The sequence below is a fragment of the Phoenix dactylifera genome, chromosome 16, assembly GCF_051530095.1.
Source record: "Phoenix dactylifera cultivar Ajwa chromosome 16, Ajwa_hap1_PhDact_Kaust_v1.1, whole genome shotgun sequence".
In the NCBI taxonomy this organism is placed as follows: domain Eukaryota; kingdom Viridiplantae; phylum Streptophyta; class Magnoliopsida; order Arecales; family Arecaceae; genus Phoenix; species Phoenix dactylifera.
Window position 1 is genome coordinate 17,464,689 of NC_143205.1, and position 12,137 is coordinate 17,476,825.

General features: G+C 41.6%; 2 protein-coding genes across 2 annotated transcripts; both read left to right on the forward strand.

Annotated features, from left to right (window-relative positions):
• Positions 1-932: 932 nt before the first annotated feature.
• On the forward strand, positions 933-9,395 carry LOC103701149 (mechanosensitive ion channel protein 6). Its single transcript, XM_008783122.4, has 6 exons — positions 933-3,099; positions 5,024-5,147; positions 5,272-5,565; positions 5,653-5,855; positions 6,761-7,073; positions 9,287-9,395. Exons 1-5 carry the CDS (start codon positions 1,385-1,387, stop codon positions 7,044-7,046), a joined length of 2,622 nt encoding a protein of 873 aa, XP_008781344.2. The 5' UTR covers positions 933-1,384; the 3' UTR covers positions 7,047-7,073; positions 9,287-9,395.
• On the forward strand, positions 7,840-9,937 carry LOC103701061 (glutathione S-transferase F11). The gene is made up of 3 exons (XM_017841334.4): positions 7,840-8,150; positions 8,258-8,306; positions 9,287-9,937. The coding sequence occupies exons 1-3, from the start codon at positions 7,878-7,880 to the stop codon at positions 9,754-9,756; spliced, it is 792 nt and encodes a 263-aa protein (XP_017696823.2). The 5' UTR covers positions 7,840-7,877; the 3' UTR covers positions 9,757-9,937.
• Positions 9,938-12,137: the final 2,200 nt, after the last annotated feature.

A 12,137-nucleotide genomic window follows, 5' to 3' on the forward strand; every position in this document is an offset into this window, starting at 1 on the left:
CTGAAAGTATGGAAATAAATATGAATAGAAAATGTTTAAACTTTATAATTGTAGAATTAAAAATATTAATAGAATGCATTAAGATAATTATATATTACTCTGATCATTTATTTTTTTTAAAAGTTGTATAAAATTAAATAAGATCATAAACAAAACTGGATACTCAAATAAGAATTGATGATTATTACACCAGTTTTTAGATATTCGGATGGATGGATCTACTTTCATCCCTAAGTGTTTTTTTTTTAATAACTTGGGATGTTCTTATCATGCAAAGTTTGCCCGGTCTGATTTTTTTAATTTGAAACAATTGTACATAATTTGCGGTAATCTTGGAGCTGATATAGGTAATGTGCCTATCAACTATTGGGTTCAAAATTTGAAAAAAATGTTACATAGAAATTATGTTTAGACATGGCCTTTTGGATTTGTTATTCATGAAGTTAAACTTAGGTGTGCTGCATTGCTGAAATTAACGGACGCCTAGAAGTTTTTTTTTTTTCAATATTTTCTTCAGATTTTCAACAATGGCGTTGACCGTTCGGAATATTCCTCTCATCGCCTCTCGCGTTGTCCACTGGGGACATTCCTCTTATCGCCCCTTGCATTGCTTTCGGTAGTCCATGGTTTCTGACGAGCTGCGCAATTAGCAATCGTAGATCCCCCCACCAATCTTAGTCCATTAATTAGACCTCTCAAGATTCGCAACTTCTTCATGTACCAAAAAAAGAAAGGATTCGCAACTTCCGTAATTAAACCCAAATATTGAGGTTACTTTACAAAACCACTTCCCTAACCGCATTCTCCAAAAGACTCTGGAGCAGATCAGCTATGCAATTCCAAACAGCATTTCCCCCACCACCCATGTAATGCTGACACGTACCCTCCTTTTAATCTTTCCCCATCCCCCTTCCCCCTTTCCTCCCGCCTCCACCTCTCTCTCCGATGGCAGCCCAACTCCCCGACAGCACGCGTGTCACCCATGTAATGCTGACACGTGCCCTCCTTTAATCTTTCCCTCCTCTCCTTCGCCCTTCCCTCCCGCCTCCACCTCTCTCTCCAATGGCAGCCCAACTCCCCGGACAGCACGCGTGTCCACCCATGTCATGCTGACACGTACCCTCCTTCAAATCTTTCCCTCCGCTCCTCCGCTCCTTCGCCCTTCCCTCCCGCCTCCACCTCTCTCTCCAATGGCAGACCGACTCCCCGGACAGCAAGCGTACCAAATAAAGAACCTTGCTACCCATAAAAACAGAAAGAAATCTTCATCAAACGTATAAGGAAAGAAGAGAAAAATCGCCAATTTAATCCTTAAAAAGAAACAGAAAGTCCTACTTGTAATCTTTTCTCCTCCCCTACTCCAATCAAATGGTGGAGAAGCGGCATGAGATCCTCCCCCATGGACGCCCACGCCTCCCTCCCCCACTCCGGCCACGACGAGACGCCCATCCTTTTGAACGGCGCTGCCGCCGGCTGCCGCCCGGACATCATCGTCAAGATCGACGGCGACGCCGGCAACCATCCCGTCTCCTTCTCCTCCTCCACCACCACCATCACAACCATTACCAACAACAACAATAGTAGCAGCAAGGTTTGGAGGGAAGCAAGCTACGATTTTTGGGAGGATGGAGTCCTCGGAACGATTGGTGGAAGCCGTTCGGAGTTCAGCTTTGGAAGCCAGAACCAGGACCAGGAGAGCCATGGAGTGGAGATCAGCGATGATCCACCGTCGACGCTTCTTCCCGGTGGGAAAAGATCGAATCTTGACGCTGGTTTCGGCGCGAACGGGCCGAGGGGGCCACCCTTTTCAAACCTGGACTCTGCTTCCAGAGAGCTCCGCCTCTCGGTCGACGATCCCTCCTCCACCTCCGATGACGGCGACCGGGACGGTGGCGCGGAGGTCATCCGGTGCACGTCGAATGCCTCCTTCCGGCGGCGGAGCTCGACCCTTCTCCGGGCCAAGACTCGGTCGCGGCTGCTGGACCCCGCGCCTCCTCCTCCTCCGCCGGCGGACGACGGCAAGAAGCGCGATCGGTCTCCGAATCCGTCGGAGCAGCTCCGTTCTGGGCTCCTCGGCCGGCCGGCCGACGACGATGACGAGGACCCCTTCTTCGACGAGGACACCCCCGCCGAAGAGAACTTCAAGCGCGGCCGATTCCAGCGGCGCACCATCCTCGAGTGGGCGAGCCTTGTTCTCATCCTCGCCGCCCTCGCCTGCAGCCTCTCCGTCGCCGCCTTCCGGCGGAAGGCCTTCTGGGGCCTCCGCCTCTGGAAGTGGGAGCTCCTCGCCCTCGTCCTCGTCTCCGGCCGCCTCGTCTCCGGTTGGGCCATCCGCGTCGCTGTCTTCTTCCTCGAACGCAGCTTCCTCCTCCGCAAGCGCGTCCTCTACTTCGTCTACGGCGTTCGGAAGGCCGTCCAGAACTGCATCTGGCTCGGCCTCGTCCTCCTCGCCTGGAGCCTGCTCTTCGACAACAAGGTCGAACGCGAAACCAAGAGCCCAGCTCTCACCATTGTCTCCGAAATCCTGCTCTGTTTCTTAGTAGCAACGCTTATGTGGCTCGCAAAAACCGTTCTTGTGAAAGCTCTGGCTTCCTCCTTCCATGTGAGCACCTACTTTGAACGCATCCAGGAGAACCTCTTCAACCAGTATGTGATCCAGACCCTCTCTGGTCCTCCCCAGATTGAAATCCAGCACGCCAGGGAGGAGGAGGAGGACTGCTTCTTCACGGAGGTGGAGAAGCTCCAGAGTGCAGGGGCTGCTGTGCCTACCGAGCTCAGATCAGCTACAATGCGGAGCAAGAGCTTGCAGATTGGGAAGAATGTGGGATATTCGAAGACGACCTCGAAGAAGGAGGCTACCGGCCAGAAGAATGAGGGGATCACGATTGACCACCTCCACAAGCTGAACCAGAAGAATGTGTCAGCTTGGAACATGAAGAGGCTGATGAAGATGGTCATGTATGGGAGGTTGATGTTGCTCGACGAGCAGATGCCAAATGCTGGTGCAGAGGATGAGTCAACGACAGAGATACAGAGCGAATTCGAGGCCAAGGCTGCTGCCAAGAAGATCTTCAGCAATGTGGCCAGGCCTGGTGCTCAGTAAGTCTTGCTTTCCTTTTAATTTTGCCGCCATTATCCCTAAATTCAGCTTGTTAACAATGAGATTCTACTTCTTCTTACATGGGAAATGTGGCAACAAAGTGGCCAAAACATATTAAATGAGTCAGACCTCTGCATAAGAAGGGAAATAGAGGTATATATGTGCTAGTGTGGAGACATTGATATATCCTACCACACTATCTTTGACACTGTTACTTGAACTCAATGCCAAGACTACACCAAGGGGTACGGCGGAAGCTGCATATTCAGCAAAAAGTCGAGGTTAGGTTCAGGGAAGGGGTTGCATCTTTCGCGCGAAAGAAGGATTCACCCTTCTTTGCACGAATCAACCGTTGGATCGCATAATGCTCGCTTCAAGATTTGAGCAGATGGATGAATGGAATTTCAGTGCTTCGAGAGCTGTGCATAGCGAGATCCAATGGTCAATGTCACAAAAGAAGATCAATTATTCTTTTGCATGAAAGATACAACCTGAACCCTCAGGTTCATAATGTTATTGCTAAAATATGAAGAGTCAAATTATTAAGCCATTTCTAAGTGAATTAAACCTGTGAAGTGTCTAAGAAACTTGTAACAATGAAAACAAAACAGATCCTGAAGTAGATCTTATGACCTAGAGTGAGGATAGAACAGCAAAGGTGATCCATGGAAGAAGAGAGACTGAATGCTTAAATTAGTCATGTATTAAATGCTACTGGGCCAAAAAATGGAATTTTATGTGCTTATACATAAGTATACAGATAGACCATGCTTTAAACATGTATGGGATGAAGTGCCTATTATAGGATGTTTTACTCTCTCTATGGTGCCATCTAATTTAAATAGGGAGAAAAATCCATATTATACATGCTTGTTCTAACTTTTGTCGACAAAACTTAATAAAATGTCACTTGGTATGTACTCAGACTTGAATGTCCTTTATAAGATATAACATCCTGGTGAAAAATTGATAGCCTTTTCATGAGTATGTAAGTACAATCAAGTTGTTTATATGACATTTTGCAGTATTAGAACTTGATAGCTCCTCAGAGACCTGTAATTGGTGGATTTGTTGATGGTCATATGCTTGGTGATCTCAAGAGGAGCTATGATTTTATGTAAGACCATATTTATTATGTTAATTTTTGACTTCCATGTAAACTTTTATGTGGATAACTTTATGATTCTTGCTAGTTTTGTGGAATAACTTGTCAAAATTGACAAATACATATTCTTCTCAAGAAAATGACAGAATCCATATGGCTGATAGATAATGGTATCAACAGTTCATAATTGGTACATGAGACATCAAAGCCATCAGGGAAGGGAAACTGTGGTTATTGGATAATGCACAAGGCACCTAAGATTTCTGGCACCATACTGAAAAATACAGAGAAGCAAACCAAGATAAGTTTACTCTCAGAAGATATTTTTGATCTGGATGCAAATAAAACTGCTTTGAGAAGCCTAGACTTTGATTGTTTGGGTACTGAAATTTTCTTTGCTGTGCTATTCCAATTAAGCTAGAATATCTCTAAATTTGGCTGTGGATATATAACAATGTAGTAAAAATTAGCAGGAAAGATATGTTGCATCCCCCTTTCTCCAGCAAAATTGTTCTACCATTTGATTTCTAATAATCATTGTCGGGGCTCAAATTCTAATGACTTGATGTTTGTTATTAGAATAGCAATTCAATGTTATTCGAGTTAGTATCAATTTATATTTTATTCATATGCAATTCATGATCCAGCACTTGCTTTCTTTGTTTGTGTTCTTCTCATTGCATTCTGTAATACTTGTAAACTTTTGCTTAGCTAGTATTGAAACTTTAGAGCTAATCTACAAGGTACATCTACTACATAGATATATGACCTATACATTTCTATAGTCATGAGTTATAAATTTTTACGAATGTTTTAAGGTACATCTACTTGGTAGATCTGATGCGTTTCATGAAGATAGATGAAGCTCTGAAAACTATGAACCTGATTGAAAGTGATCAAGTAAGCAACAGAGTCAGTAAGAAGTCTCTCAAGAATTGGGTGGTAAGGAATCTTGTTTTCTTGTATTTCTTATACTCTGACCAAAAGATATTATGCTATTGGTATAAATAAATGACAAATTAGTATTAAAATGTAAAAAGTTCTTTAGAGTTGGTTTCTATTGCAGATTCATGCTTTCAGAGAACGTAGAGCTCTATCTTTCACATTAAATGATACCAAAACAGCGGTGAACAAGCTCCACCTAATGGCAAACATAGTAGTAGTTGTTATTGTGGGCTGTATATGGCTTCTCATTCTAGGCTTTGCGCCAACCCAGTTTTTTGTTTTCATTAGCTCTCAGCTGCTTCTGGTAACTTTTGTTTTTGGAAACACATTGAAGACAGTCTTTGAAGCCATTATTTTCTTATTCGTGACTCACCCTTTTGATGTTGGCGATCGCTGTGAAGTGGAAGGACTACAGGTAAAGAATTATAACCTGACATGTTACTGGTGTTTTCTTCTGTCTTGAGTTTTGCAAGTCATCAAGAGTTGCGACAATGTTTTTCAGATGGTTGTTGAAGAGATGAATATCTTGACAACAGTTTTTCTAAGGTATGATAACCAGAAGATTATATATCCGAACAGTGTGCTTGCTACCGTACCTATTGGAAACATCTATAGAAGTCCAGATATGGGAGATTCAATTGATTTCTGCATTCATGTTGCAACTCCAGTGGAAAAGCTTGCTGTCATGAAAGAAAGAATAAAGGAGTAAGTATGATAAAAACTTCTTCATCTAAAGATTTGTCCAAAAGTTAAGACCTACTAGCATGATAAAAACTTCTTCATCTAAAGTTCTGTCCAAATGGTAAGATCTACTTGTCGCTTTAATCTGAAACATAAAACTAAAGGAAATTTGTAGAGTATGTGATTGAAAAATCACGAGGCTGAAAATAAGATCCATTTATGCTCCATGCTAGAAATAGAAGTATTACCCACCCAATATCTGCCAACGACGAGCTGTTCCAGAAGAGACTATATTTTTTTAAAAATCTAAGATCACCTTTAGGTTCCTACATTGATAGGTAACTCTAATGGTTTTAACCAAGTCATTTCCTCGTCCATTGAAACATCCAGTATACTTTTTTCTTTTTCAGAATTAAATTTTATTTAATCTTAAACTTGCTATTTACTGCATTTTATTGATTAACATCCAGTTTTTGCTTTTTAGGTTGTTTCAGAGCTTCTGCCTGTTTATTCCTTGACTCTTCAGAAGAATGCAGTTATAAATTATGCTAGCTCAGTCACTAGCATATCCTGTCACCATATGAATCTTGTAGATTTCGGGCACTGATTATATTTTGTCCCTCTTTCTTGATGGAAAAATGAAGGTTATGTTTTGTTCCCCGGTGCTCACACGATTGAGCCCACTAATTATGCACCCACCTCTTTAGCAGGAAACATACTGTCTTTCTATGAGAAAATAAACCCCTAAAAGCATATATGAATTTGAGTACTTTCGTTCTCTACTTTGCATTGCCTAGTCAGCCTCCAAGCATTTGGTATTCACTGCTTCGCTCGGACCGCATCCGCATACCTTGAATAGTTTCCTGTAGCCATGATCTATCATACTTGCTTGTGTAATTTGAATTCTCTCTCTGCTGTAACTATTTCAGGTTTATTGAGAGAAAGAAGGACCATTGGCATCCTAATCCTACAGTCATGCTCAGAGATATAGACGACATGAACAGGTTGAAGGTATCAATCTGGTTGCAGCACAGAATGAATTATCAACAAATGGGAGAGAGATGGAAGAGGAGAGAGCTCGTGGTCCAGGAGATGATTAGACTATTAAGGGAACTTGACATTGAGTACCGGATGTTGCCACTTGATGTTAATGTCCGTCGCATGCCTAATGCATCCTCGATGCAGTTACCATCTACTTGGACAACATGCAGCTAATTGGATAAACTCAGTTCTCAGTTCGAGGTATGGTGTGATTGATGATAAATTAGGCTGAGCTTATATGAACATATACCATGAGGGAGCTTTTGGTTGCTTTCATGGTGGAAATTTTGTCCATTCCAATCTTTCCTTTTAGTAGTTATGTGTTTCTTTTGCATGTACATGGTGCAAATTTCTTGATCTTAGGGCCACCTTGTTGAGAGCACTGAAATGCACATCCATGCTGAGCCTGCTCTTCTCATTGAAATGGTGGTTGCTATTTCTCCACTGGAGATTGAGATCTCCTCAAAAACTCACTATCACTTATGAAACTGAAGTTTGAACTGAACTCCGAAAGATGATCAATATAATGGAGTTCAGACACTGCATGCATCAGAATGTTCCTCGTATTGTCGCCAACCTGTACAGGCCAAAGAAATCTAGAAAGCTATTAACTTTATATTGATTTTTCATACATTATACGTATCAATCTAGAAGAGTACAATCTATGAACTGGAAAACTTACCCAACGGGTCTGCAAATACTTTGCATGAATACAACCCGATCCGGTTAGCAAATGGTTGGAGATCCGGATTTAAAGTCATCGACCCTAAAAGAAAACCAGATCTATCAAGGTCATGTTTGCCTCCTTTGGCCTAATTGATCGGTACTAATCTGAATTAAACAATCTCCAGCAACTACTAGTTGGTTGAAATCATGTCAACTTGTCATCGTTTTAAGCCACTCTAACGTGGTGTCAGGGAGTTATAAACCAGCGGTCCAAGAGCCGGACACCTTGCCGAACGTCCAACCATCCATCTTGTAAGTTGTACCCACTCAAGATAAGAGATGTGCTTCCTACTGCTTCCTTCCTTCCGGTTTGGTCAAAGAACAGACACTAGCCTCTGGTTTGAGAATTTTTTCTACTGTTCTTCCTTAAACTCGCTGAAGAGCGAAGGGAGACAGAGAGAGATGGGGAGTGTGAAGGTGTACGGCCCTCCAATGTCGACGGCGGTGTCGAGAGTTCTGGCCTGCCTGCTGGAAAAGGAAGTGGAGTTCCAGCTCCTCCCCATTAACTTGTCCAAAGGCCAGCACAAATCCCCCGACTTCCTCAAACTCCAGGTCTCTCTCTCTCTCTCTCTCTTTCCACACGCTTACGCTTTCTTCCTCTCTTGATAGCAATTAACACCTAATTTATTTATCTCCTCTTCCATCTATTTCTCCAACAGCCCTTTGGCCAAGTCCCTGCCTTACAGGATGATTCCACCACTCTCTTCGGTCCGTACCCCGATCTCCCTCTCATGATAACACTACGTTCTTCTCGGGAATTTTGTAGAAAATCTCCACTTAATTGGCAAGTTTTTAATTTTTCTTGAGAACATGATCCCTTTTAATTTTGCTAGATCATCATTTTGGTCCAAAAAAAAAAAAAAACCATTATCCCTGTGCCTCGGTCCTCATCAGTCAATGTGTGTGCATTGGTCAAGACAAATGTCTTTATCTGGCTGTTGCAAAATAATGACCCGATAAAACGGGCTATTTTTGCAGGATGTTCAATAAATATAGGCCATATTTATAAGTATGAAAAATCAAATGATCTCCTTCTATAATTTTTCTCGAGAAACTCAACACAATGAGCACTCTAACTGCTGTTATATTTTGAAGACCAGATATGCTATTTATATATGCAAATTCAGATAATAGCTGTTATTTTGCACTATCCATTTAATGAAAGACAGAACTGTTAGTTAACATCTCCATTGTTCATTAAAATAAATTCTATATTTTAAGTATAAAATACATCATTTTCCTCAAAAAAATATAAAATACATTATTATCTCACAATGTTTTATTTGGCAAACAGTAATGTGCATGAAGGATAGCGTTCGTTATTTTTCCACTGTTATTAATTTTTGCCATCGTGGCCAGCAACAGCCACTATAGCAGTTGACACTTTACATCTAAATAAACTCACTGCCGAGTTAAAAGAACAGATAATAATTGCTAATAATTTGTAATAAAAAAGAAATGCTGATATGCATGTCTACGGTGAGGCTAACTCAGCTGCGGACTGGGTGGCCATATATGTGGCCAACCACTCTGGAGATACTATTTGGGTTGGGGAGAGGAAGCTATTTAGTGCTTGTCGAGATATACTACATTTTGGCTTTCTTAGATGTATCCATATTAGATTTATATAAATCATTCGTTTTTTTATTTTGGGAGGAGGATGTTTTAGTTGATGGCATACTCTGCAGAGTCAAGGGCCATCTGCCGTTATATCTGTGACAAGTTCCCGGCCCAAGGCAACAAGTCCTTGATGGGAAGTGGGCCAAGTGGCCTAGTGGGGCGGGCCTTGGTGGACCAGTGGGTAGAGGCAGAAGCCCAGAACTTCAATCCCCCCAGCTCTGCACTGGTCTTCCAGCTGGTCTTCGCCCCAAGCATGAAGCTGAAGGCAGACCCCGCGGCCATCAGGGAGAGCGAGGCAAAGCTCAAGAAGGTGCTCGACGTCTACGAGCGCCGGCTCGGAGAATGCCGGTTCCTGGCCGGGAATGAATTCTCCCTGGCTGATCTTTCTCACCTCCCCAATGCCCACTACCTGGTGACTGCCGCTGATAGAGCCCACCTCTTGACTTCCCGGAAGAATGTGGGTAGGTGGTGGGAGGAGATTTCAGCCAGGCCTTCTTGGAAGAAAGTCGTCGAGATGCGAAAAGCTCCACTGGCTTGAGTGCTTCTTCTTCTAGTATTTTATCTCAAGTTTGTGTTTGTTGTTGAGGTGAATAATGAACTTGTCCTCTGTTGCTCTTGCTGACCATTGAGTTGGATTTGGATTTGTTTTGAGTTCAGAGCTTTATTCGGGTGTTTGAGAATCCTAAGGTTGAAGTTTTCAAGAGCTGCTTCCTCGGTTACACTTGATGTTTATGGTTTCTGGCTTTCTGCTCTTTTTTTGATCATCAAGCATGGAGAATGATTGCGAGGTTAATGAATGCGAAGAGGCTTTGTATTACTATGCCGCTTCAGTAAATCCACCAAGGGCTATAGTTATAGTGATTGTCCTATTCAAGTAATCATTTCCGAACACCTCATATCGTTTCCGAAGCATATAATAATTTGATTATCTATCGACGGTTTCTTGCCTGATGTCATAGGTTTCAAAGAAACAAATGCGTTTTTTTTTTTTATTGGCCCACAAATTAACCTGGATAAATTGATGAGCTAGATTCAACTAGTCCATATAATGTATATAGATTGGACTGAGTTTAATTGCATCAATTAGAAAAACAAATAGGAATTATTGAATTATATGCATTTATTTTATCTCTTCATCCAGCTTATCTACTAATTCGAAATTGAATTTGACCTCTTTCCATATTTTCCAAGCGGTAGTTAGTTAAGGACTTTATTATAATTTCATTTTCTTTATGAACAAGATCATGTCCCTCATTTTGAATTTGTATACATGCTTCTAAACCTACCTGATTAGCTATATGCATTTCCCCCAACCAAGGTTCACTTTTGCCGGTCCAGCTTTATGTTACTTTGTTGCTTCTGAAGGGCTAACTTGAACTTTTCATAGATGTTTCTAATATTATGTGAAATTACAATGAGATCTCCAATTATCCAATAGAAATAATTTATCATTGGCTGAAAAAGTCTGCATTCATCCAGGATTTGCTGGAAGATGCACAAACTAGCAATAGTTCACAAATTGTATCATAACAACAAATATTTTTTTTTATTAGCCTTTTGCCGATTAGACCAATAACTTTATATTATAAGTCGGTAATTGAAATAAAGAAACTGCAAGCTTCAAGTATCGCCGTCCAACCAACTAAAATTTGTGTTTTAGCATGCATAGGACATCTTAATTAGAAGAAAAAAAGGGATTGATTTAATAAACTGAGTTGGGATGAGTTAACAAATGAGTTAAAAATATATTTTTTTTTTTTTCTCTCTCTCTCTCTCTTTTTGTTCTCTCTCTTCAGGGAGATGTACGGTGCAAGACTCAAATTGGAACCTCTTATGAGGAAAGAATTCTGACTGCTGGAGTGTCAACTTGTTCATATAATTTTAGGAAACACGTAACACACTGCGTTATCCATAATTTTTTTCTTTATTAGCGTGATTATGTGTCAACCTATATTATTATTTTTTATTAGTACGATCTTGTTAGAATAATTTTAGGGATCATATAACAATCTGTATCAGTCTATATTATTTTCTTTATATGAAGTCTGTATACGAGTATATATAACTTACTGAATGGGATGGATCAGAGAAATAAAATCACTTTTCTATCTTTTTTTTCTTGTTTTTCTTTCTTCTGCAAATCTTTTAATATCCCCCGCCCTCCCCATTCATCCATCTGATTCAATACTTGAGCGGGCAAGGTATTGCCTAATCATTAACTTACATACTTTGGGTGCAAACAGCAACATCCAGAGTTAGCGAGACAAGGCTCATCAGTTCCGTTATGTCTTTCTTTCTCTTCCTGCATGAACTCACACGCATAACTTCCTTTATTTTGTTGGTCCCACGTAGCGACCTTCCATAATTAGCAGTGGACAGAGTCTTTCTTTCGTTATTTGTTTGTAGTCGTGGATGCACTAAGCCCCTAATCATGGATGCCCCATTGCGGTACGAAGAAGTTACGCCTTGTTGAAGACTAAAGCACTGAAGGTTCTCTGTGCTAGACTTGCATGCAGGTTTTTCTTTTCAACAGCATTTCTCGTCACGAAAACGATTTATCAATGAGTTGCGCATAGAGGCTGCTGAAGAAGTTGCCAAGGCAAACAAAACTACGAACACTTCGGGCTTGTTTGGTTCGCAGAAAAAGAAGGAGGAAAAGTATGGTCAATAAAAAAGTAATAAGATACCTCTTGTTTAATTAAAGTTTTCAAAAAAGAGAGCTGGAAAAATTGTATTTTCACCACCAAGGTGGTAGCCCAGTTGGAACGGGGCGTTTGCTTCTAACCAAGTGGTTCCAGGTTCGAAACGCACGGGCGTCGATTAAATCTGGGGACCGGATGCCCTGCGCCTGGACACGGGGTCTGGAAGTGCTACTGGTCGGCTGGTAGCCTGGGTGGTGCCAGGTGTGACGTACTCACA

What these genes read in the sequence shown, in the direction of transcription:
- LOC103701149 (XM_008783122.4), top strand. Translation starts at nt 1,385, where the DNA reads ATGAGATCCTCCCCCATGGACGCCCACGCCTCCCTCCCCCACTCCGGC. An exon ending in GTGAAGTGGAAGGACTACAG is followed by an intron (nt 5,566 to 5,652) that starts GTAAAGAATTAT and finishes AATGTTTTTCAG; the next exon opens with ATGGTTGTTGAAGAGATGAA. An exon ending in ATGAAAGAAAGAATAAAGGA is followed by an intron (nt 5,856 to 6,760) that starts GTAAGTATGATA and finishes TAACTATTTCAG; the next exon opens with GTTTATTGAGAGAAAGAAGG.
- LOC103701061 (XM_017841334.4), top strand. Translation starts at nt 7,878, where the DNA reads ATGTGCTTCCTACTGCTTCCTTCCTTCCGGTTTGGTCAAAGAACAGAC. An exon ending in CCGACTTCCTCAAACTCCAG is followed by an intron (nt 8,151 to 8,257) that starts GTCTCTCTCTCT and finishes TTTCTCCAACAG; the next exon opens with CCCTTTGGCCAAGTCCCTGC. An exon ending in TGATTCCACCACTCTCTTCG is followed by an intron (nt 8,307 to 9,286) that starts GTCCGTACCCCG and finishes CATACTCTGCAG; the next exon opens with AGTCAAGGGCCATCTGCCGT.